The 26,630-nt window shown below is 48.3% G+C and overlaps 1 protein-coding gene and 1 non-coding gene across 3 annotated transcripts in view; one reads left to right on the top strand and one right to left on the bottom strand.

Moving 5' to 3' along the window:
- The window catches only part of POGZ (pogo transposable element derived with ZNF domain), a 129,976-nt gene that overhangs the window by 30,328 nt on the left and 73,018 nt on the right, over positions 1-26,630 (bottom strand). Inside the window, exons 3-8 of one of the 2 annotated variants that reach the window (XM_060256175.1) lie at positions 22,110-22,268; positions 19,374-19,549; positions 17,018-17,126; positions 12,760-13,056; positions 8,704-8,898; positions 1,630-1,739 (exon numbers count right to left, since the gene is read on the bottom strand). In XM_060256175.1, coding sequence (XP_060112158.1) covers positions 1,630-1,739; positions 8,704-8,898; positions 12,760-13,056; positions 17,018-17,126; positions 19,374-19,549; positions 22,110-22,268 — 1,046 coding nt within the window. The remainder of the gene's footprint in view (positions 1-1,629; positions 1,740-8,703; positions 8,899-12,759; positions 13,057-17,017; positions 17,127-19,373; positions 19,550-22,109; positions 22,269-26,630) is intronic. The other variant, XM_060256183.1, reaches the window with a different exon arrangement.
- On the top strand, positions 3,281-3,346 carry TRNAA-AGC (transfer RNA alanine (anticodon AGC)). Its single transcript has one exon. It is a non-coding gene; the product is annotated as a tRNA-Ala (tRNA).

Below are 26,630 nucleotides of genomic sequence, written 5' to 3' on the forward strand. Positions count from 1 at the left end.
CAAAGTTAAAGATTTTTTTAAAAAAACCTAAAAATGTTTTAAAAATCAACACTTGCAATATTTTGTTTATTTAACAGTTTCTGATAACGGAAACCTCTTGCTCTGAATTACTGCATCAAAATCTGGAGACAATGTCTGTGCTGTAGCAATCCTGAGTATGCTGTTCAGGTGAGAGCCAGTTTGGTGTAGTGGTTAAGTCCGCGGACTCTTATCTGGGAGAACCAGGTTTGATTCCCCACTCCTCTGCTTGCAGCTGCTAGAATGGCCTTGGGTCAGCCATAGCTCTCTTATCTGGGAGATCCGGGTTTGATTCCCCACTCCTCCACTTGCACCTGTTAGAATGGCCTTGAGTCAGCCATAGCTCTCTTATCTTGGAGAACCGGGTTTGATTCCCCACTCCTCCACTTGCAGCTGTTAGAATGGCCTTGAGTCAGCCATAGCTCTCTTATCTGGGAGATCCGGGTTTGATTCCCCACTCCTCCACTTGCAGCTGCTGGAATGGCTTTGGGTCAGCCATAGCTCTCTTATCTGGGAGATCCGGGCTTGATTCCCCACTCCTCCACCTGCAGCTGTTAGAATGGCCTTGGGTCAGCCATAGCTCTCTTATCTGGGAGATCCGGGCTTGATTCCCCACTCCTCCACTTTCAGCTGCTGGAATGGCTTTGGGTCAGCCATAGCTCTCTTATCTGGGAGATCCGGGCTTGATTCCCCACTCCTCCACTTGCAGCTGTTAGAATGGCCTTGGGTCAGCCATAGCTCTTATCTGGGAGAACCAGGTTTGATTCCCCACTCCTCCGCTTGCAGCTGCTAGAATGGCCTTGGGTCAGCCATAGCTCTCTTATCTGGGAGATCCGGGCTTGATTCCCCACTCCTCCACTTGCAGCTGCTGGAATGGCCTTGGGACAGCCATAGCTCTCGCAGGGGTTGTCCTTGAAGTAAGAGCTCTCTCAGCCCCACCTACCTCACCTTTGTTCTGGAGGAAGGTAAAGGAGATTGTGAGCCGCTCTGAGAATCTGAGAGTCAGAGTAGAGGGCGGGATATAAATCCAATACCTTCCTCTATCTTCTTGTTCAGGCGTGGGTCTGTAAACTGCAAACCTACTTCTGGTTTATTGACATTCAATACAGAAATGTCATGGTCAATGCTTTGAGCCCAAGACGAAGGGGAAAACATGAAACGGCTGGGCACTGTGAGATTTTGTATATAAGTTGCTTCATGTGCTGGTCAGCCGACGGAGAAAATAAGAGGCTTTGCTCTGTAGCTCCTGTGCGATTGAGCAAGCCTGGCAAAGCAAGCTGTGAAGCAGAAGGAAGCAAGAGAGAGAAAGAAGGAAGGAAGCAGATGATGGTGAGTTGCTCATGGGCCTGATAGGAATCCTCCGGGGGCAAGATTTGGCTCTCGGGTCACACGTTTGACACCCCCGTGTGAAGCCATTCATTGTGTAAAACAGGACTTCCTCTTGTGAGCCTCAGGCTTACTTCCCACCAACTTTACTGGGCGAGGAGCATGCCCACACATCCATACCAATATCCTAATATTCCGGCAATATTTGTCTGAGGCAACTTTCCACTCTGCAGTCAGCCAAGCAAAATGTCTGAAGTCCTCCTCTTGGGGGGGGGGGTTACTTACGCACATATGGCCTCTTAAAGCTTCAGTGACTCTAAACTGGGCGTTGCACCTCGGACAGACTTTCTTTCCGCTGTCCTGCAAATCGAAGGCGGGGATCGGAGAAGAACTGACTGCAACGGGAAAAGGGAAAAAAAAAGGAGAAAGATCAAGACTGGGACCAGGAAACCTTCCAAACCTCCCTTGCTAGCTTTTTGCTTTGCTCAAGACTTTCCTTTTCTGCCATTCTCCATTAACCATTTTTTTTTTAAAAAAAATTGACTTTTTGGGCAAGTAGATGAGCTAGAAACAAAGATGGAAGGTACCCCCCAAGGGTCATCTAGTCCAACTCCCTGCACAATGCAAGAAATTCACAGCTATCCCCGCCTCGTCCCCCGGCAACCCCTACTCTATGCCCAGAGGAAGGGGAAAAGCCTCCAGGATCCTGGGGCCAATCTGGCCTGGAGGAAAATTCCTTCTTGACCCCAAAGCTGCACTACCTTAGGCACCGTCTTTCCCCATAAGAACCCCAGAGAGCGCTGAGGTCAGCTGGGAAGAACTTGCTGACTATCCCCGGGCCGAGAGAGGTAAAGCTTCAGAGTACCCGTGATCGGGCTTTCTCTGTTATGGCTCCACGCCTATGGAACCAGCTTCCGGGGGATCTGCGGGCCCTGCGGGGATTTGAACAGTTCCGCAGGGCCTGCAAGACCACCCTGTTCCGATTGGCCTTCACCGATTAAGGGAAACTGCTAGGGAAACCTATACAACAGCACCAGTATATTAATTTTAAAGATTTTATTGATTTTAGAGTTTTAGTAGAATTTTAATTAATGTCTTAATTAGTTATGTTCAAATACCTTGTAAAACTAATGTATTGATTATGTTGTTAGCCGCCCTGAGCCTGCTTCGGCGGGGAGGGCGGGATACAAATAAAAATTGATTGATTGATTGATTGAATCGTCATTACCTTGGACATTTAAGATAGGGCCATGAGTTTTAGCTTACAAGTGCTTCAAGGTCTTGGAAAATTGGTTTAAACTTAAATCATCAAGGTATGATGAACTAAGAGAATGATGGTAATGGCGAAGAAAGTTACGACAGCAATGACAATAACAGGACCAAGGAAATAATGCTATTCAATTGTGTTTAATAATTGAATGCCTCATAGCGTTATCTATGAGTTCTGCTGAAATTGTAATTGTGGCAGGGGAGAGCTCTATGAGGGAGGGAGGAGATGCAAAGCGAATATAACAACATATTTTTACGCCAATAAAGGCTAACTTGACTTGATAACAACATATTACCTGGAAGAGAAGGATAACAACGGAACTAAGGAAATAATGTAATCGAATTGTGTTTAAGAGAAATCAAAATGTTAGAAGACCGGATGTGTAACAATATGACAATAATCGAATGTGCTGTCAGTGTTTAGTATGAGCTGCATGGAAACTGGAATTGTAGAAGGGGGAGACACTTATGTATATTCAGATAACATGTTACGGTCAGTGTTTAGTATTCACTTTGCGTTTCCTCCCTCCCGCATAGAGATGTCCGCTTCCACAATAGATAACACTGTGATGCATTCAATTATTAAACACAATTGAATAGCATTATTTCCTTGGTACTGTTATCATTTTCTTCGCCATTGCCATCATTCTTCCTTAGGGGAAGGACGGCGGCTCAGTGGTAGAGCATCTGCTTAGCAAGCAGAAGAACCCAGGTTCAATCCCCGGCATCTCCAACTAAAAAAGGGCACAGACAAATAGGTATGAAAAAACTCAGCTTGAGACCCCGGAGAGCCGCTGCCAGTCTGAGAAGACAATACTAACTTTGATGGACCAAAGGCCTGATTCGGTATAAGGCAGCTTCATATGTTCATCCTATCTTGATTATTTAAGTTTAAACCAGTTTTCTAAGAACTTGAAGCACTTGTAAACTAAAACTCATGGCCCTATCTTAAATGTGCAAGGTAATGACGATTGCAGCTTTGGGGTCAAGAAGGAATTTTCCTCCAGGCCAGATTGGCCCAAGGATCCTGGAGGTTTTTTCCCTTCCTCTGGGCATAGAACGGGGGTTGCTGGGGGACGGGGCGGGGATAGCTGTGAATTTCTTGCGTACTTTTATGCCGATAAAGGCTAACTTGACTTGATAACAACATATTACCTGGAAGAGAAGGATAACAACGGAACTAATGAAATAATGTAGTCTAGTTATTGTTGGAAGCCGCCCTGAGCCACTCGTGGGAAGGGCGGGATACAAATCCCGAATAAATAAATAAAAAAAATAAATAAAATTATGTTTAAGAGAAATCAAAATGTTCGAAGACTGGATGTGTAACAATATGACAACAATCGAATGTACTGTCAGTGTTTAGTATGAGCTGCATTCTAACTGGAATTGTAGAAGGGGGAGACACTTACGTGAGAACATAAGAGAAGCCATGTCAGATCAGGCCAATGGCCCATCCAGTCCAACATTCTGTGTCACACAGCGGCCAAAAATATATATATATACACACACACACCGTGGCTAATAGCCACTGATGGACCTCTGCTCCATATTTTTATCTAAACCCCTCTAGAAGGTGGCTATGCTTGTGGCCGCCACCACCTCCTGTGGCAGTGAATTCCACATGTTAATCACCCTTTGGGTGAAGAAGTACTTCCTTTTATCCGTTTTAACCTGTCTGCTCAGCAATTTCATCGAATGCCCACGAGTTCTTGTATTGTGAGAAAGGGAGAAAAGTACTTCTTTCTCTACTTTCTCCATCCCATGCATTATCTTGTAAACCTCTATCATGTCACCCCGCAGTCGACGTTTCTCCAAGCTAAAGAGTCCCAAGCGTTTCAACCTTTCCTCATAGGGAAAGTGTTCCAGCCCTTTAATCATTCTAGTTGCCCTTTTCTGAACTTTCTCCAATGCTATAATATCCTTTTTGAGGTGCGGCGACCAAAACTGCACACAGTACTCCAAATGAGACCGCACCATCGATTTATACAGGGGCATTATGATACTGGCTGATTTGTTTTCAATTCCCTTCCTAATAATTCCCAGCATGGCGTTGGCCTTTTATATATTACATATATTCAGATTTTGCTATTTCTTATCTGCTAGTTTCAGTTTTAGTCTCTTTTGTCTTTATTTCTCCCCCCCGCCCCCCAAGTTGTTAAATCATATAAAATTCTCGAAACAGAAAGGCGGGGCCACAAGAGGCGAGCACTGCCTCATCCCTTCCTGCCCTCCCGTCTCGCATTCAGCATCAATTCATAGCGAGTTCCAGGGTCAGCACTGCTGTCAGAGGGCCATCTAGCTTCTGATCCCCTATGCCAGAGGTGGCCAACGGTAGCTCTCCAGATGTTTTTTGGCCTGCAACTCCCATCAGCCCCAGCCAGCATGGCATGCTGGTTGCGGCTGATGGGAGTTGTAGGCGAAAAACATCCGGAGAGCTACCGTTGGCCACCCCTGCCATATGCCTTCATGGCATTAGGCTGGAAGAGCAGCGGCTGGGAGCTGGGACTCCACTCCAAAACGCTTGGTTCAGGGATGCGAGTTTTGTTTTGTTTTTTTGTCTTCACACATATTTTGCATGGCTGCAAATCGTTTTGTTTTGATGTCCACTGGCTGTTGGTTGATTTTATGGCACGCTTGGGCCAATCTGTATTAGCGGGGTGGGGTAGGAGGTTTTGTCCCTGCTCTCCTCTTCAGATCTGGTATCTGGAGAAGTGAGCATCGATTCCCGATAGAAGAAGACCACAAATTCATACCCTGACCGTCTCTCTGAATCAGAGTCTCAGAGCGGCTCACTATCTCCTTCCCGCACAACAGACACCCTGTGAGGTAGGTGGGGCTGAGAGAGCTCTCCCAGGAGCTGCCCTTTCAAGAACAACTCCTGTGAGAGCTATGGCTGACCCAAGGCCATGCCAGCAGGTGCAAGTGGAGAAGAAGAAGATGATATTGGATTTATATCCTGCCCTCCACTCCGAAGAGTCTCAGAGCGGCTCACAATCTCCTTTCTTTTCCTCCCCCACAACAGACACCCTGTGAGGTAGATGAAGATATTGGATTTATATCCCGCCCTCCACTCCGAAGAGTCTCAGAGCGGCTCACAATCTCCTTTCGCTTCCTCCCCCACAACAGACACCCTGTGAGGTAGATGAAGATATTGGATTTATAGCCCGCCCTCCACTTCGAAGAGTCTCAGAGTGGCTCACAATCTCCTTTCCCTTCCTCCCCCACAACAGACACCCTGTGAGGTAGATGAAGATATTGGATTTATATCCCACCCTCCACTCCGAAGAGTCTCAGAGCGGCTCACAATCTCCTTTCCTTTCCTCCCCCACAACAGACACCCTGTGAGGTAGATGAAGATATTGGATTTATATCCCGCCCTCCACTCCGAAGAGTCTCAGAGCGGCTCACAATCTCCTTTCCCTTCCTCCCCCACAACAGATACTCTGTGAGGTAGATGAAGATATTGGATTTATATCCCGCCCTCCACTCCGAAGAGTCTCAGAGCGGCTCACAATCTCCTTTCCCTTCCTCCCCCACAACAGACACCCTGTGAGGTAGATGAAGATATTGGATTTATATCCCGCCCTCCACTCCGAAGAGTCTCAGAGCGGCTCACCATCTCCTATGCCTTCCTCCCCCACAACAGATACTCTGTGAGGTAGATGAAGATATTGAATTTATATCCTGCCCTCCACTCCGAAGAGTCTCAGAGCGGCTCACAATCTCCTTTCCCTTCCTCCCCCACAACAGACACCCTGTGAGGTGGGTGGGGCTGAGAGAGCTCTCTCAGAAGCTGCCCTTTCAAGGACAACCTCTGCCAGAGCTATGGCTGACCCAAGGCCATTCCAGCAGGTGCAAGTGGAGGAGTGAGGAATCAAACCCAGTTCTCCAAGATAAGAGTCCGCACACTTAACCACTACACCAAACTGGCTCTCTTGATGATAGCTCCTACCCTGCTACAAATATTGTTGGTCTTTGAGAGGCTACTAGATTCTTGTTTTTGAATGCACAGCATGGAAGGCAATGGCAAACCGCCCTGTAAACAGCCTGCCAAGAAATAGTCACGATGCGACATCACCCCATGGGTTGGCATCGGCTCGGTGCTTACACAGGGGACTACCTTTACAGCAATCCTAGAAACAAACGTACGGGGTTACTGAAAAGGAGAACTTGCTAGCAGCTTGCGTGTTCTTCTTGACACTCCAACTTTCCAGCCCTAAAGATTTCTACAACTATTTATGTATTTATCGGGGGTGGGGGGAGCTACTGCTACGAGTTTATGGTCACCTGGTCTGGACGGCAGAAAAACCAAACCCACAAAAAGCTTCAAGGCGTAATTTAAAAAAAAAACAAACTAAACAGAGACAAAAGGCTACACATAAGAGAAGCCATGTTGGATCAGGCCCCTCCAGTCCAACACTCTGTGTCACATAAGAACATAAGAGAAGCCATGTTGGATTAGGCCAATAGCCATCCAGTCCAACACTCTGTGTCACATAAGAACATAAGAGAAGCCATGCTGGATCAGGCCAATGGCCCCTCCAGTCCAACACTCTGTGTCACATAAGAACATAAGAGAAGCCATGCTGGATCAGGCCAGTGGCCCATTCAGTCCAACACTCTGTGACACATAAGAACATAAGAGAAGCCATGCTGGATCAGGCCAATGGCCCCTCCAGTCCAACACTCTGTGTCACATAAGAACATAAGAGAAGCCATGTTGGATCAGGCCTATGGCCTTCCAGTCTAACACTCTGTGTCACACAGTGGCCAAAAAACCCCAGATGCCCTCAGGAGGTCCATCAGTGGGACCAGGACACTAGAAGCCCTCCCACTGAACCACCCCCCCGAAGCACCAAGAAGACAGAGCATCACTTGCCCCAGACAGAGAGTTCCAGCAATACGCTGTGGCTAATAGCCACTGGTGGACCTCAGCTCCGAAAAGCAAACCGAACTTTTTAGCATTTCTCTGTTTTCATACAAAGAGCTGGGACCCCCAGATTTGGGGCAGGGTCCTGTGGCAGGAGACCTCTGTATACTATTGCTAAGAGGCAACATTAGGGGAAGGCCTTGGCTCCCCGATCCCTACCTCTTGGCTCTCCAGAGCAAGCAGAGCAAGGCTCCCGTGTGAAACAAGACACTGGTCTGACCCTGCAGGGCTCTTCTTAGCTTCTTCCGGATCGATTCCACTAATAGGGATACCTTTGCCCAGCGCGAGTGGCCTTCATATAATATGAACACCTCTCACATTAGGGGAGGGCTCCTTGCGTTGGGGTTAAGCATCACCACGAGTGGAAAAGATCTATGAGATCTAATCAAAACCGATTTCTATGAGAGTCCCACCCACCCGGCACAAGAGGATGGTGGGTCTCGTCGGAATGAACAACACACTCCCAATCGGAGAGCACGTTTGTGGACTCTGCTTGGTGTCACGGTTCTCCCTTTTCCGTGCTAACAGATAACGGACAGGAATAAAAAAACAACAACTGGGTATCCAAACAAACAAAAATCAACTACAATGTGTCTTTTTCTGCTTCGTTTACATCTATTAAGGAAATAACATTCTAGTCAATTTCAGAAGCAAGTATCAAAACAATGAAAATACACAGTGGTACCCAAATATCACAGAATAAGCATTTCAAAATGGTCACGGAGGGGCTCCAGTGTCACTCTTCAAGACAGCAGAATGCGCTCGGGGAAACAGTCTTCATGAAGGCATACCACGCTTTTAATAGTCTTCCAAGCAATGTTAATGGGAGTCCACATCAAAAAGAAGTCCAGCTTAAAAGATAAATCTCCCTTTAGGTGTTTGCTAGCTGATGCGGACTCCATTGATACCTGCTTCTGAAATGGACTAGAACGATAATTACTTAACAGATGGAAAAGAAACCGGGAAAAGACACAATAATTACGGTTCATTTTTGTTTATTTCGATACACAGGGTGTGGGGTTTTTTAATGGTTGTTGTTTTCTGGACTTATACTGTGTTGCCACTTTTTTCTTCACGTTAACAGGGTGTCGTTGAGACCTGGGATGGTCCCGACCGCTGGCGTTCAGTAAACCCAAGAGGGCCCCGGCAGAACTTACCTTTCAGGGACGAGGATTCGGACACGCCCACTTTTTGGGAGCCGTGGGCAGGGCTGTTGTTGGGGACAACGAGGGGTCCTGAGCTTTGGCCTAGCGACGGCACCGTGTTCAGTGTGTTCACCAGCTTTGCCACTTCGTTGTTGTTCTCGCCCGTCACGCCAGGCCTCTTCACCGTCACGAAGCTGGCGATGCTCACTGTCAAAAGGGAAGAAGTTTTTTTTTCCCCCCATCCCGTTCTCAAGAGGGAGGTGAAGATGCAGAAGGAGACATTTTAGGAGGCGAGACACTCAGTTCATGCCGGGAAATTATAACCAAAAGCACCCCTCCTACAAAGGAGGAAGCAGCGAAACAAAGCCCCCCCCCCCCTTTGGAAATAGAAAACTGAGCTATGAGGAGGTGTCCTGCACTTGAGTTAAAAAAAACTGGGGGTGGCGGGGGGGATGTACATTCCTTTCCTCTGATTTGAGGACAGCTGAAAGCAGCGTGCAGGATAAAAACAGCTTTCCCTTAATCCCGTGGAAAGTTACACAGCGAAAGCCTCAGCCTTGCCCCTCTTAGAAACCGCAGCATCCTCCCTCTGGGAAACCGGAATTTAATAACAGAGGCATCAACGGTCCCTCTTGCCCCTTCCAAAAGCTAGGACCATCAACGGATTACATGACATCCACCTCATTTAGCGAGTGAGTCCTTGAGAGACGGAAGGACGTGGAGCTATGCAGAAGTCTATCTTGTCTACATTGCGATCCAACAGGTCTTTTTCTTCGTGTCTGCATTGTGGCACCTTGTGACAATTACATGTACATTCGATCTGAACTAATTGTGCGGCTTTTTCTGACTTAAAACGCTTTATAAACATTAACAGAATAAGTTACTGAATTAGAAGATGGGAAATGCCGATCTCCCACTAGCCCTATTCTGCTCTCACGCTCCTCTTCCCTGCCGGGCTTCCCGTCAAATTTCGCACAAGCTGCCCCGAGGCCGCAACTAGCTTCGCCTTTTTTGGCACAGCAAACAGAAACGGGCTTTTACAGGATCTTGTTTGCTGCGCAAAAGAGGCGGAGCGAGTCGCGGCCTCGGGGCAGCTTGTGCGAAATCCGACAGGAAGCCCCGCTGAGAAGAGGAGAGTGAGGTAAGACTAGTGGGAAAGCGGTCATTGTTTTAGATATATCTCATTCATGTGTCTTATCAGACTACAGTCAGAGTGTTTTGTCTTGTTTAGCCCTGTTAAGTCTGCAAACTCGGTCTTGGATTTCTCAAACTAAAAATCACTTCATTTCCCTTCTGAGTTGTGCTTGTGTCATAAAAACATAAGACGAGCCCTGCTGGATCAGATCAGAGATCTTTCCATTCCAGTCTAGCATCTTCTATCACAGTGGCCAGCAAGTTCCACTGACAACAGGGCATAGAGGCCAAGGCCTTCCCTTGATGTTGCTTCTTGGCTCTGGGATTCAGCCTCTGGACACGGAGGTCAAGAACATAAGAATATAAGAAAAGCCTTGGTGGATCGGACCAGAGATCCTTCTAGTCCAGCATCCTGTCTCACACAGTGGCCAATCAGTTCCTCTGGAGGGCCAACAACAGGGCAGAGAGGCCAAGGCCTTCCCCTGAGAAGAACCTCAGAAGAGCCCTGCTGGATCAGACCAGGGAGGGTCCATCTAGTCCAGCCTCCTGTCTCACACAGTGGCCAACCAGTTCCTCTGGAGGGCCAACAGCAGGGCAGAGAGGCCGAGGCCTTCCCCTGAGAAGAACATCAGAAGAGCCCTGCTGGGTCAGGCCAGTGAGGGTCCATCTAGTGCAGTCTCTTGTCTCACACAGTGGCCAACCAGTTCCTCTGGAGGGCCAACAACAGGGCAGAGAGACCAACGCCTTCCCTGGAAAAGAGCATCAGAAGAGCCCTGCTGGGTCAGACCAGGGAGGGTCCATCTAGTCCAGCCTCCTGTCTCACACAGTGACCAACCAGTTCCTCTGGAGGGCCAACAACAGAGCAGAAAGGCCAAGGCCTTCCCCTGAGAAGAACATCAGAAGAGCCCTGCTGGGTCAGGCCAGGGAGGATCCATCTAGTCCAGCCTCCTGTCTCACACAGTGGCCAACCAGTTCCTCTGGAGGCCCAACAACAGGGCAGAGAGGCCGAGGCCTTCCCCTGAGAAGAACATCAGAAGAGCCCTGCTGGGTCAGACCAGGGAGGGTCCATCTAGTGCAGTCTCTTGTCTCACACAGGGGCCAGCCAGTTCCTCTGGAGGGCCAACAACAGGGCAGGGAGGCCGAGGCCTTCCCCTGAGAAGAACCTCAGAAGAGCCCTGCTGGGTCAGACCAGGGAGGGTCCATCTAGTCCAGCCTCCTGTCTCACACAGGGGCCAACCAGTTCCTCTGGAGGGCCAACAACAGGGCAGAGAGGCCGAGGCCTTCCCCTGAGAAGAACCTCAGAAGAGCCCTGCTGGGTCAGACCAGTGAGGGTCCATCTAGTCCAGACTCCTGCCTCACACAGGAGCCAACCAGTTCCTCTGGAGAGACTAATGTTTCTTCTTGGTACTGAGATTCAGAGGTTGACTGCTTCTGAACATGGAGACTCCCCTCAGTCACTGTGGCTAGTATCCATCCAAAGACAGCTCGTATCCATCCATCCCTCCATGAAACAATCTAATCCGCTTTTTTAAAAAAGCTGTTTATTCTTGTGCCCATCACTACAACCTCTGGCAGCAAACCCCACATTTTAATCACTCTCTGCATAAAAAAAGTATTTATTTTTGTCCGTCTGGAATCTCCTGTCCGTCAGCTTCTTTTCTGTGGTGACAGATCAAGATGAGTAGTCATGTTAGTCTGCCTGAAGTGGGAGGAGAGAGTTAAGAGTCCAACAGCACCTTAAAGGCTCACAACATTTGTGGCAGGGTATGAGCTTTTGTGGGTCATAGAATCACGGAGTTGGAAGGGACCTCCGGGGTCATCCAGTCCAACCCCCTGCACAATGCAGGAAACCCACAAACACCTCCCCCTAAATTCACAGGATCCTCATCGCTGTCAGATGGCCATCTAGCCTCTGTTTGAAAGCCTCCAAGGAAGGAGAGCCCACCACCTCCCAAGGAGGAAGCCTGTTCCACTGAGGAACTGCTCTTAACAGTCATAGAATCACAGAGTTGGAAGGGACCTCTGGGGTCAACTAATCCAACCCCCTGCACAATGCAGGAAACGCACAAAGACCTCACCCTAAATTCACAGGATCTTCCTTGCTGTCAGATGGCCATTTAGCCTCTGCTTAAAAACCTCCAAGGAAGGAGAGCCCACCACCTCCCAAGGAGGAAGCCTGTTCCACTGAGGAACTGCTCTTAACAGTCATAGAATCACAGAGTTGGAAGGGACCTCTGGGGTCAACTAATCCAACCCCCTGCACAATGCAGGAAACACACAAAGACCTCCCCTTAAATTCACAGGATCTTCCTTGCTGTCAGATGGCCATCTACCCTGTTTAAAAACCATCTCCTGAGGAAGCCTGCTCACTTCTTCTGTATCTGAAGCTCATACCTTTTAAGGTGCAACTGGACCGGTGTTCCCTCTAAGCTGAGTTAGCGTGAGCTAGCTCACAGTTCTTTAGCCTCTGGCTCTCACATTTTTGTCTTAGCTCAGGAAAAGCGGCCCCAGAGCAACCTAATTGATGCAGCAGCTCACAACTTTAAGTGCCAGTAGCTCAAAAAGGTAGCATTTTTGCTCACAAGACTCCACAGCTTCGAGGGAGTACTGAGCTGGACTCTCTCTCTATTCTACAGCTTCTTTTCTGTTCTATCCAGGAGAGCCGAACCTCAAACCTGCTCTCTTTAACCTGAAAGATAACGGCTGCCTTGCAAATCTATAACGCGAAGGCTGACGGAACAACGGTGTGATTTTTGCCGCATGCTTTAAAACCGTTAGCCACCACGGTGGTCCTTGTAAGGGCGGAAATGTGAGATGCAAAATTTTGCAAACCAATAAATAAGATCATGCACCCCTCGGAGGGTCGGGCGGTGGACTCTACAGACAAATGAAATGGCAATAGATGTGTCTTTTCTTTCTCGGTTTTCCTCTTACCTAATTTGGGGTTAGTAGCTTGAGAGGACTGCCCTGGCTGCTGTACAGTTAACTGTCCCAATGCTGCTGCTGGTTGCGTTGAAGAAGCAGTGGTGGAGATGCTGGGAGTGGACTTACTTTGCGGCTGTGCCTGGGACTGCGGGACCGTGCTCCGGATGGTAAGGGTGGCCGGAATGACCGTGGTGAAAGTGTTGGAGGGCGGTCGGACCGGCATGGTCGGTCCTGGTCTCACCTGGGCCACTTGGGAGAAGACTTGAGGGACGCCGACAGCAGGCTTCACAAACTGGGTACCTGGGGCTTGGGGGGGAAAGGACAGAAAGGGCCTTCAGATCTCTGCGTTTTCCCGGGAAAGAAGAAGATATTGGATTTATAACCCGCCTCCACTCCGAAGAGACTCAGAGCAGCTCACAATCTCCTTTCTCTTCCTCCCCCACAACAGACACCCTGTGAGGCAAATGAAGATATTAGGTTTATAACCCGCCCTCCACTCTGAAGAGTTTCAGAGCGGCTCACAACCTCCTTTCCCTTCCTCCCCCACAACAGACTCCGTGAGGTAGATGAAGATATTATTTATATCCCGCCCTCCACTCCGAAGAGACTCAGAGCGGCTCACAATCTCCTTTCCCTTCCTCCCCCACAACAGACACCCTGTAAGGTAGATGAAGATATTGGATTTATATCCTGCCCTCCACTCCCAAGAGTCTCAGAGCGGCTCACAATCTCCTTTCCCTTCCTCCCCCACAACAGACACCCTGTGAGGTAAATGAAGATATTGGATTTATATCCTGCCCTCTACTCTGAAGAGTCTCAGAGCGTCTCACAATCTCCTTTCTCTTCTTCCCCCACAACAGACACCCTGTGAGGCAAATGAAGATATTAGGTTTATAACCCGCCCTCCACTCTGAAGAGTTTCAGAGCGGCTCACAACCTCCTTTCCCTTCCTCCCCCACAACAGACTCCGTGAGGTAGATGAAGATATTATTTATATCCCGCCCTCCACTCCGAAGAGACTCAGAGCGGCTCACAATCTCCTTTCCCTTCCTCCCCCACAACAGACACCCTGTGAGGTAAATGAAGATATTAGATTTATAACCCGCCCTCCACTCTGAAGAGTTTCAGAGCGGCTCACAATCTCCTTTACCTTCCTCCCCCACAACAGACAGCCTGAGAGGAGGGTGGGGCTGAGAGGGCTCTCACAGCAGCTGCCCTTTCAAGGACAACCTCTGCCAGAGCTGTGGCTGACCCAAGGCCATTCCAGCAGCTGCAAGTGGAGGAGTGGGGACTCAAACCCGGTTCTCCCAGATAACAGTCCGCACACTTCACCACTACACCAAACTGGCACCATGCGCCCTAGGGTCAGCACTGGTCAAGACCCCCTTTGTCAGGTATCTGACAACTTAAACTTCGATTGTTGACCGCCGCTAGAACACATCAGGCGGCTCTGGTGAATTTGCATGCTGGAATCGTTAAAGGCAACGTAGGAAAATGCAGTTAAATTTTTGCACCGATACGGAATGTCTTGACCTGCAAACTTCTTCCCTGGGTTATAATTCCCTCCCCCCACCCCAAACATCATGATATCCTCTTCCACCATCCCAAATACATCCCTAAACTGAAAACTAAAACTTTTAAACTGCAACGTGGGGGCTGTTCATGGATATTCGCCGTCATTTCACAAGGAACAAACTACAGCTTAGTAAAAAAAAAAAAGCAAGTAGCTAAGTGCAAAAGCAGTAATCGCCCCAGGCACTAGACGACGCTGCCGTTTACAGGATTTCAACCAGCAGGTGTTTGGAAAGCCCCTATTCTGCCTGAACGATGAGTTAGAATGAACGATAAGGCAACTCCTGATATTTAATTACTACTTTTTTTGCGGCTTTGGCAAGGAGATTAAGCACTGACGGTCTCCATCCCCTTTTTCTTAGCTTCTTTCCACTCCGGTTAAGAACATAAGAGAAGCCATGTTGGATCAGGCCAACGGCCCATCCAGTCCAACACTCTGTGTCACGCAGTGGCAAAAAATTTTATATACACACACACACTGTGGCTAATAGCCACTGATGGACCTGTGCTCCATATTTTTATCTAAACCCCTCTTGAAGGTGGCTATGCTTGTGGCCGCCACCACCTCCTGTGGCAGTGAATCCCACATGTTAATCACCCTTTGGGTGAAGAAGTACTTCCTTTTATCCGTTCTAACCCAACAGCTCAGCAATTTCATTGAATGCCGGCTCATCTCCAATAAAGTCCAGTTCTCCTGCATTCTTTGTAAACTCAACGAAACGCTCCCCCCCCCCCCAAAAAGATTTTAAAAAATAAGCAAATTTTGAACAGTGCAATCCTAAAGGGAGAAAGATCAAAACATGGGTCGCCACGCTGTAGCCGCGGAAAAGAGCAAGAGTCAAGAAACTCCTTAAAGACTTAACTCTTTCACCAAAGAAGCGGAGTCGTGGCTCCCGGAAGCTCCTCCCCTGCAGCCACAAATTTTGTTAGTCTTTAAGGTGCTCCCGGAATCTGGCTCTAGTCTGCTGCTAAGGGGAGCCCGTGGCCTGTTAAGTAGTCACTCGGTTGTGTGCGAAAAGAGGAATCTCGCCATGCTCTGGGGATCACTTTTTTAAAGCTAGTCAAAGCTCTCAGCGAAGCGAGGGAAAATAAAGCCCTACCTCGTCGCTGTGCTGTGGTACTGTGGGAAGAATATGTTGTTGGAACACAATACTTCTATGCCTGGACTCCTCAGGAACAATCGTACCGGGGATCCATGAAGATTTGGAGGGCTGCTCTTTGTTCAATGGACATTAAGTTTGTAACTGAAATACTTGGAATTGTGATCTTTATTTTTGTATTATTGAGTGTTCTGTTGTCAGGGTATGAACATATGAAGCTGCCTTATACTGAATCAGAGCTTTGGTCCATCAAAGTCAGTCTTGTCTACTCAGATGGAGATGCCGGGGATTGAACCTGGAACCTTCTGCTTACCCAGCAGACGCTCTGCCACTGAGCCACCACCCCTTTCCTAACTGGCAGCAGCTCTCCAGGGTCTCGAGCTGAGGTTTTTCACACCTACTTGCCTGGACCCTTTTTAGTTGGAGATGCTGGGGATCGAACCTGGGACCTTCTGCTTACCAAGCAGATACTCTACCACTGAGCCAGCATCCCTCCCCTAACTGGCAGTGGCTCTCCAGGGTCTCAAGCGGAGGTTTTTCACACCTACTTGCCTGGACTCTTTTTAGTTGGAGATGCCAGGGATTGAACCTGGGATCTTCTGCTTACCAAGCAGATGCTCTACCACTGAGCCACCGTCCCTCTCCTAACTGGCAACGGCTCTCCAGGGTCTCAAGCTGAGGTTTTTCACACCTACCTGCCTGAACCCTTTTTAGTTGGAGATGCCAGGGATTGAACCTGGGATCTTCTGCTTACCAAGCAGATGCTCTACCACTGAGCCACCATCCCTGTCCTAACTGGCAGCGGCTCTCCAGGGTCTCAAGCAGAGGTTTTTCACACCTACTTGCTTGGACCCTTTCTAGTTGGAGATGCCGGGGATTGAACCTGGGACCTTCTGCTTCCCAAGCAGATGCTCTACCACTGAGCCACCGTCCCTCCCCTAACTGGCAGCGGCTCTCCAGGGTCCCAAGCTGAGGTTTTTCACACCTACTTGCCTGGACCCTTCTTAGCTGGAGATGCCGGGGATTGAACCCGGGACCTTCTGCTGACCAAGCAGATGCTCTACCACTGAGCCACCGTCCCTCCCCAGGGTAGCTATGTCTTTAGGGTTTTGTATGAGAGTGTCTAAGAAGAATATGTGTGTGTGTGTTTAAGTTGTGATTTCCTTGCATTAATTTGTAGGCTGGACGTCACGGAACCTGTGTGGGTTTTTCCCTGCTGCTAAGGGAAGACAGTCAGTGGGGCTTAGAAGGGCATCACACTGTAAAAGGGGATGGGCCATGGCTCAGCGGCTGAGCATTTGCTTGGCAGGCAGAAGGTCCCAGGTTTAACCCTCAACATCACCAGTCCAATCGATCTGGCAAGAGGCGACAGAAAAGATCTCAGCCTGAAAAGCTGCTGCCAGTGCGAGCGGGAAACGGCCATCTTGATAGACCAACACTCTCGATTCAGGATAAGGCAGGTTTGCGCCCTCACGTCCTATTATAATAAACAGCCTTTTTGGTGCGAATGCACAAGAGCGAGCTCTCCCCTTCTCTTTTAACTCCTTCACACCTTTCGGTTTTGCCCCGCTTCCCTGCTCCCGAGTCTGCCTCACCTGGGACGAGTGTGATGGGCCTCACCGTCTGGCCCTGCTGTACGTTCAGGACGATCCCCACCTGGTTCATGGTGTTCTGCACCGGCCGGACGTTCCGCACGGGGAAACCCTGCAAAACAAGCAGCTTTGCTCGCTTCGTTTCAACAAAAGGGTCTCACAGAGGTTATGATTTTGTGGCAATGCAGGAAGTAGCACCAGAAACATAATCTGGCTTCTGAGGGGTCATATAGGCTCTTTAGACCAACCTCCTGCTTGACATTGGGTCAGCCTAGACGTCTGTCCAACCACTGCTTAGAATCCTAGAGCTGGAAGGGACCCCCAGGGACATCTAGCCCACCCCCCCCCCCGCTCAGTGCAGGAAACTCACAAATTCCTCCCCCTAAATTCACAAGATCCTCATTGCTGTCAGATGACCATCTAGCCTCTGTTGAAAACCCTCCAAGGAAGGAGAGCCCAGCACCTCCCAAGGAGGAAGCCTGTGGAAACTTAAGAGTCATAGAATCCTAGAGCTGGAAGGGACCTCCAGGGTCATCTAGTCCAACCCCCTGCACAAGACAGGAAACTCACAAACACCTCCCCCTAAATTCATAGGATCTGCATGTCTGTCAGATGGCCATCTAGCCTCTGCTTAAAAACCTCCAAGGAAGGAGAGCCCACCACCTCCCGAGGAGGAAGCCTGTTCCACTGAGGAACCACTCTTAACAGTCATAGAATCATAGAATTGGAAGGGACCTCCAGGGTCATCTAATCCAACCCCCTGCACAAGACAGGAAACTCACAAAAACCTCCCCCTAAATTCACAGGATCTGCATTGCTGTCAGATGGCCATTTAGCCTCTTTTGGAAAAACCTCCAAGGAAGGAGAGCCCACCACCTCCCGAGGAGGAAGCCTGTTCCACTGAGGAATCACTCTGACGGCCAGGAAGTTCTTCCTAATGTTGAGCCGGAAACTCTTCTGATTTAATTTCAACCCATCGGTTCCAGTCCTGCCTTCCAGGGCCACAGAAAACAATTCCACCCCATCCTCTCTAGGACAGCCCTTCAAGGACTTGAAGATGGTGATCATATCACCTCTCAGCCGCCTCCTCTCCAGGCTAAATATGCCCAGGTCCTTCAACCTTTCCTTACAGGACTTGGTCTTCAGACCCCATCATCTTCGTCGCCCTCCTCTGGACCCGTTCCAGCTTGTCTAGATCCTTCTTAAAGGATATAGGCTTAAAGACTGACAGTGAGGTGGGGCACACCCCACCCTAAAACCCAGTTGCTGCCTTTCATTCAAAATCTAAGCCCAGGATTGCAAGACCTCTCCTCTGCTGCCAACAGGAAGGGCTCCCTGCCCCCCCTCGAAGGGACAGCCTTTCAAATCATGTCCCTCCTCAATTTCTTCTCCTTCAGACCGAGCATTCCCAAGACCCTCGGGCCTTTCCTCCCAGGGCTTCTTGGTCTCCAGACCCCTGATCCTTCTCCTTGCTCTCTTCTGCACCCACTCCATTCTGTCCAAGTCCTTCTGGGAGTGAGGCCTCCAGAACTGCACACAGTGCTCCAAGTACAGTCTGACCAATGCAGCGTACAGCGGGACTAGGACATCTTGCAATTTGGATGTTATGCCTCCATGAGCTTTCATTTATCAAAAACAAGTTTAAAACAAAAAATTCAGCGGCCAGTCCTAGCTGGCAAAAGGGCGGAAAAGAGAAAGAATATGTTTGTAAAGTTCCTGTCTCTTGCGGTCTGTCAGTAATTCTTATGTGCCTATTAACAATTAGGGTTGCCAAGTCCAATTCAAGAAATATCTGGGGACTTTGGGGGTGGAGCCAGGAGACATTGGGGGTGCAACCTGGAGAAAGGGTGTGACAAACATCATTGAACTCCAAAGGGAGTTCTGGCCATCACATTTCAAGGGACTGTACACCTTTTTAAATGCCTTCCTTCCATAGGAAATAATGAAGGACAGGGGCACCTCCTTTGGGGGCTCATAGAATCGGACCCCCTGGTCCAATCCTTTGGAAACTTGGGGGGTACTTCGAGGAGAGGCACTGGATGCGATACTGAAAATTTGGTGCCTCTACCTCAAACAACAGGCCCTCCAAAGCCCCAGATACCCACAGATCAATTCTCCATTATTTCTTTTGGGAATAAGTCTCCATAGGGAAAGAGTTCCCAGCAGACATTTCCCTCCTCTCCCCCCGCTTTCTGATGACCTTTCTAAAAGCGGGGGGAGGGTCTCTTGCCCCCACCTGGGGATTGGCAACCCTCTTAACAATCCTTGCCCGGCCGACTCCGATGAGGCTCTGATCCACGCCAGCTTGGCATGGGGCTGGCGCGGCAAAAGATCAAGGAACTTGGGATGGCGTCCTCACCTGGGTTGTGATGAAGATGGGTTGACTGGTCACTGGGGCGTTGGTGACGTGGTTGGCGTTCTGCATGACCTGCACGGGCCGGAGGACTGGCTGGGTCACCACGGTGCTTAGGCCGGAGGCGGGGTTCTGCGTGAGGATGAGGGGCTGCCCACCCTGCTGGACCAGAGGAGTGCCAGCTGAAAGGGGGAGAGGGAGAGAGAGAGAGAGAAAACAGGAGTCAAAGCAACGTATCTTCTGCTGTCTTGGCCACAAGGAAAAACCATCAGCCCTGCAAGTAGAACTTGTTACAAACTGTGCATGCTTTTTACATCACTGTCATCATCGTGTGTTATCGAACTGCAATCAACATTCCAAACAGGTGTGTTACATGTTTAAACCTCTGAGAAGCTAATGCCCTCATTTTAAACCCAGAGTTAATATTACAACAGACTCTTATTTATGGCACGTCACACCAAATGTCATAGACATCAACCTGCCATTCTGACTTATATTGCCTTTGTTGTTGTTTCGGTCCAGTCAACACAAACTAAATAATCGCCAGACCCCAACTTGTGATTCTTTTAATCTGCTAAATGCCAAGCATGGTAAAATTCCAATGGTAATTAATTGTTTTAGGGTCCTCTATAAAGCTGGTCTGTGAAACATCATGGAGGGCCGAGATGTTATTCTTTCCCCCTCCCCCTTCTTGCTTATTGCTTTTGAAGTAGAGTAGTGAGAAACGAAACTAGTAAGAGAAAGAATAATCAACACTTTCCCATACATTCCTGCCTGGGAGTGTGAGACATCTGGGGAAAGCAAGGACAAGACACTGATAACATTGTGAGAATGTAGACATTTATGATAGTTTATGGCGGCAGACAGGGTCAAAAGCCTGGGGGTACTATTGGAGCCCTCCTTAACGATGGAGGCTCAGATAGCAGCCACTGCCAAGTCCACTTTTTTTCATCTTAGGCGAGCAAGGCAGTTGGCCCCCTTCCTGGAGCGCGACGATCTAGCAACAGTGATCCACGCCACGGTCACCTCGAGGTTGGACTACTGCAATGCTCTCTACATGGGGCTGCCTTTGTGCTGAACCCGAAAGCTGCAGCTAGTTCAGAATGCCGCGGCCCGGCTGTTGTTAGGACTCCCAAGAAGGGAGCATATCCGGCCAGGGCTCCGGGATCTGCACTGGCTGCCAATAGCATACCGAGTCCGGTACAAGGTGCTGGTTATTACCTTTAAAGCCCTATATGGCCTAGGACCTGCCTACCTGAAGGACCGTCTCTCCCCACATGTGCCCCAGAGAGTACTGAGATCGGGAACTCGAAATCTCCTAGTTATCCCCGGGCCAAAAGAAGCCCGATTAAAATCTACCAGGGACCAGGCCTTTTCTGTTGCGGCCCCCTCCTGGTGGAACCAGCTGCCGGAGGAGGTGAGGGCCCTGCGGGACCTTGCCCAGTTCCGCAGGGCCTGTAAGACAACCCTCTTCCGGCTGGCCTATGACTAGCTGGTACAGGAAACCAGGTGTAGTTATATTAGAGGTTGCTGTCCCTAATGTTTTAAATGGTTTAAATGCCTTACAATTTTAAATATTTTATAATTTAAATGTTTTTATTAATTTTAACTGTTTTATGCTTAAATGTTACTATGTGAAATCTTGTGCTGTGAGCCGCCCTGAGCCACTTGTTGGGAAGGGCGGGATATAAATCAATCAATAAATAAATAGTTTATGTGTTAGGGAGCATCCCTCGCCCCCTCCTTTGGGAATCCTTTGAAGTATGCCTTAAAAGAATTGTATCAATGTATTTTGAGTATCACTCTCAAGAACCTGTACCAGGAGAGCATCTCAGTCTATCAATAAACATAGTTTTGTATCCACTTGACTCGTTCTTGAAAACTGCATGCTTGACGCTAAAAACTTTTCCATGACTTTGCATACTAACTCACTGCCCGCTTTCTCTATATTCAGGACTGCTCGCCATTTCATCCTATCGTCTGTTGATACAAGGGCCCTTGAAACGAACTCGGGATGCAATAGGTAGCCAGTGCAGCTCTTTCAGCACTGGTTGAATGTGCTCCCAGCGAGGGAGCCCCATTACGAGATCAGGCTAGCCTAGGCCATCCAGGCCAGGGCAAGAGAAGAACAGAGGTGGTTTGCCCATAACCTCCCTCTCTCTGCCCAGCAACCGTGGGCTTCCTCGGCTCTCTCCCACCCAAGTATTAACCAGGGCTAATCCTGCTTCACTTCTGACAAGATCAGACTAGCCTGGGCAGAGTGAAGAATGTGGCAGTGGAAGCAAAATGCAGTTTCCTGAGATTTCTGGCTTTTCCCTTCGTTAAGGAAAGGATGACTGCTAGCCCTCGTGATCGCCAAGGTACACGTGGAAGCTGAGAATGGGCAATGCATGCAAAAGACAACAAAGCCGCTTGATAAAAGATGTTATGCCATGTGAGCCGCCCAGAGCCTGCTCCAGCGGGGAGGGCAGGATACAAATTAAAGATTATTATTATTATTATATTAGCTCCGGCGCCTGGGAGTCACTAGCAAAGTCAACACGTTTTATGCAAAATAGGCAGACTGGCCAAATAGGTACAAGAAAGCATACAGGCCCTGCTTGATCTACATAATTGATCCAGGCTACATCATTTATCTGTATTCGGAACACTGCTGCAGGATTTCAACTCCCAAGCACATCGCAGGCTGCCCACGGACAACAAAAGTGTTCCAAACGCGACTTTCAAAGCCCCTCTGTTTACCGCTGTTGTTTGCGAAGAGCGTGACGAGGGTCTTCTTCGTCCCATCGCTGTTGACCGGCCCACTGCTGCTGACGGGCGTAGGCGTAGAGAGGTTGCTGCCGATGGACCCGTGGGCGACGATAGGCATGGGAGTGGCGACCGGCTGCACGCTCACCGAAACTGCCAAGAAGAAAGCGCACGAGTGGTTAGTGGCTAAATTCTGGCTCTGTGAAAAACTCTACTAGGGCACAAGGTTGGGCTGGATAAACACAGGGAGCAGAGGTCCATCGGTATCGATTAGCCACAGGATATAGACGCAACCCTTGTTTGGGACACTGATGCTCTGTATTCTTAGTGCTTGGGGGGGCAACAGTGGGAGGGCTTCTAGACCTCCTGATGGCACCTGGGTTTTGGCCACTGTGTGACACAGAGTGTTGGAATGGATGGGCCGTTGGTCTGATCCAATGTGACTTCTCTTATATTCTTAAGAGCAGAGGTCCATCAGTGACTCTTAAGAACATAAGAGAAGCCATGTTGGATCAGGCCAATGGCCCATCCAGTCCAACACTTTGTGTCACATAAGAACATAAGAGAAGCCATGTTGGGTCAGGCTAGTGGCCCATCCAGTCCAACACTCTGTGTCACATAAGAACATAAGAGAAGCCCTGTTGGATCAGGCCAGTGGCCCATCCAGTCCAACACTCTGTGTCACATAAGAACATAAGAGAAGCCATGTTGGATCAGGCCAATGGCCCCTCCAGTCCAAAACTCTGTGTCACACAGTAGACAAAACACACACACACACACACACACAGTGGCTAATAGCCACTGATGGACCTCTGCTCCATATCTTCATCCAATCCCCTCTTGAAGCTGGCTATGCTTGTAGCCGCCACCACCTCCTGTGGGAGTGAATTCCACATGTTAATCACCCTCTGGGTGAAGAAGGACTTCCATTTCTCCGTTTTAACCCGACTGCTCAGCAATTTCATTGAATGCCCACGAGTTCTTGTATTGTGAGAAAGGGAGAAAAGAACCTCTTTCTCTACTTTCTCCATCCTGTGCATAATCTTGTACTCTTAGCCATCAGGAGTGGCCAAATGTGCTTAATGTAAGAGCCACATAGAATAAATGGCACATATTTGAGAGCCACAAGACATAAATGTCAGATGTTTGGGAGCAACAGGATGGATGGATGGGAGGGAGGGACGGAGGAAGGAAGGAAGAATGGAAGGATGGAAAACAGATAAGGAGGAGGGAGCAATTTTAACTTTAAATGCATTCTCCATGCCACCAGCTGGCTTGCCTTGGATAAGGGACTTGAGCCGACAAATGCCTTCTCCAAGCCAGTCAATGAGGCGGTGGGGGCTTCAAGAGCCACACGTGTCTCCCAAGCCACAGTTTGGCCAATGCTTGTATAGATGAACCATACTGCCTGGGGCAGTGATGCTCTGTATTCTTGGCGCTTGGGGAAGGGGGGCAACAGTGGGAGGGCTTCAGCAGTGTTGGCCCCAATGACAGGACCTGAATTGACTGTGTGACACACAGAGTTGAGCTGCATGGGCCACTGGCCTCTTATGTTCCAACTCTATGCCAACAGACGATTCGGTCAGGCTCACGCTGGCAAAAACGACTCGATGGCTGCGCCCGTGCCCACTCCTTACGTTTATTTATTTTAAACATTTTTGGGGGTTTTCAAAAGTTTTTTTAGTTTCAGAAAGAATAAGGGTAGGGGATAAGGGGAATAGAGAGCACAACACATTTTGACCTTATTCTGCATAAAAATGCTTTCAAAAAAATACAAGCTTACATCTACAATAGTTTCTTTGCATAAATTGTCCCATATTATTATGTCTAAGCTAAACATCATCAACGTTTTAAAATTTTATATTATAAATCTTTTGTTAACTTTAATCCATCCATGTTGCTCTCAAACATCTGACGTTTATGTCTTGCGGCTCTCAAACATGTGCCATTTATTCTACGTGGCTCTTACATTAAGCAATGTAATTAGTTTTGTCAATTCCAGTAAAGGCAATTTTGTAATACAAAATACAGGGAGGGGAAAAAGGAGAAATAAATTCACACCAGAGAATCTTACGAGTCTTGAGCGTCTAAGCGGGCATAAAATTGGATCCAGTACATTCTCTCTTCTTCTTTAGATCTCCCAGCCAGCAGCTGGGATAGAAAGTCCAGCTCTGCTGTTTCCAGAATTTTCCCCACCAAGTCCATTTTCGTGGGAATTTCCTGAGATTTCCACCTCTGCGCCCAGAGAATCCTGGCTGCTGTGTTAAGATGTGCCAACAAATGTCTCATTTCTTTGGAACAGTCCTCAGGAAATATGTTCAATTAAAATCGTTCTGGTTTGAATTGTATTTTAAACATTTCTTATGCTGCCTTCTCACATGATCAGGGCCCCAAGGACGGCGCATGTAAAGCATAAAAACATCAGAACGGTGGAAAATAACATTTTAATTATAAAACGATTCAATAAAAGCACAAACACCTTTAGAACTAGGGAGGCTCGTGTAAGGGCAGAAAGGCGGGATACAAATTTTGTCAATAACAACGACGATGGTGGGTGTTGACGCTGGCTATCAGTTTGTTTCTGGGCTCAATTAGAAGTGCTAGCCAATACTGACCTTAAAGCCATCAAGAGAAGGAGGGAGAAAAAGAAAAAAAACACTGAATATAGAAAAACTAGTAGGAGTCATTAGGAGAAGACTTCTGAACAAGTGTCCAGAGAAGGTAGTGGGATAGATAAGGACCAATCAACCTATACAGCCTGGCTAAGAAAATCTGTTCCCCATGGAGTTTTGAGATCTCTCTTAGTACTGGGGAAATGGCCTCATATCTATCCTCCTTGCAGGTGCCACAGCAGCGTAGAGATTTTTCCCTTGCCAGATGCAACGCCGTGCCCTCCTCCGTTCTTTATGGCAGATTTAACAAGACAGCCTACTCAGTCAGATACTGTCTCTGTAAGCAAAAATGTGTGGAGTCAGTTACTCATATTCTTCTTGATTGTAATCTGTATACAGATCTTCGTCACGAGTAGTTACATCCTCTCTTAGTTAGCACGGTCGATTGTTCTGATGCACTTAAGGTCTACGGACTTTTGAACGACACTTCATCTAGCGTCACCGAGAAAGTGGCCAAGTTTCTTTATTCTGTTTTAAAAGGCACGTCAGAGGATCTCATAGAAACAGTTTATGTTTATGCTTTTCCTGATGTATATGTACGCCATCGTTCCACTTTATCTTTCTTTTTTAACCGATTTGCTCTGATATATATATATATACCCTGTTTCCCTGAAAATAAGACCTACCGAAAAAATAAGCCCTAGCAGGATTCCTATGCATTTGTTAAATATAAGCCCTACCCCGATAATAAGACCTAGTGATGCGCGTAGCATTGGAGAAAGTTCAGAAAAGGGCAACTAGAATGATTAAAGGGCTGGAACACCTTCCTTATGAAGAAAGGTTGAAACGCTTAGGGCTCTTTAGCTTGGAGAAACGTCGACTGAGGGGTGGCATGATAGAGGTTTACAAGATAATGCATGGGATGGAGAAAGTAGAGAAAGAGGTACTTTTCTCCCTTTCTCACAGTACAAGAACTCGTGGGCATTCGATGAAATTGCTGAGCAGACAGGTTAAAATGGATAAAATGAATTACTTCTTCACCCAAAGGGTGATTAACATGTGGAATTCACTGCCACAGGAGGTGGCGGCGGCTACAAGCATAGCCACCTTCAAGAGGGGTTTAGATAAAAATATGGAGCAGAGGTCCATCAGTGGCTATTAGCCACAGTGTGTGTGTGTGTGTGTATAGTTCTCTTTGAAGGATTCCTCTTTTATATTTTTGGTGCTCTGTATTCTTAGTGCTCGGAGGGGGGCAAGAGTGGGAGGGCTTCTGGAATTCTGGCCCCACTGGTTGACTTCCTGATGGCACCTGGTTTTTTGGCCACTGTGTGACACAGTGTGTTGGACTGGAGGGGCATTGTCCTGATCCAACAGGGCTTCTCTTCTGTTCTTATGTCTGGGGCAGGGATGCTCTATATTCTTGGTGTTTGGGGGGGGGGGGCACAGTGGGAGGGCTTCTAGTGTCCTGGCCTCACTGATGGACCTCCTGATGTCACGTGGGTTTTTTGGCCACTGTGTGACCCAGAGTGTTGGACTGGATGGGCCATTGGCCTGATCCAACATGGCTTCTGTTATGTTCTGATGTGACACAGAGAGTTGGACTGGAGGGGCCATTGGCCTGATCCATCAGGGCTTCTCTTATGTTCTTATGGCTATGCAGCGTATCTGCATAGCCACGCCATACATTTTGGCGCGGAGTGGTAAGGAAGACTGAAACACCTGGAGTGTGTGCCAGAAGATGACTTAACTGTATTGGAATAAATGTAGACTGTTGTATCATACTTAATAAAAAATAAGACATCCCCTGAAAATAAGCCCCAGTGTGTCTTCTTGAGAAAAAACAAATATAAGACTGTCTTATTTTCGGGGAAACACAGTATATATTTATGCCAATAAAGGCTAA

The sequence above is a fragment of the Heteronotia binoei genome, chromosome 1 (assembly GCF_032191835.1).
Source record: "Heteronotia binoei isolate CCM8104 ecotype False Entrance Well chromosome 1, APGP_CSIRO_Hbin_v1, whole genome shotgun sequence".
Lineage (NCBI taxonomy): Eukaryota > Metazoa > Chordata > Lepidosauria > Squamata > Gekkonidae > Heteronotia > Heteronotia binoei.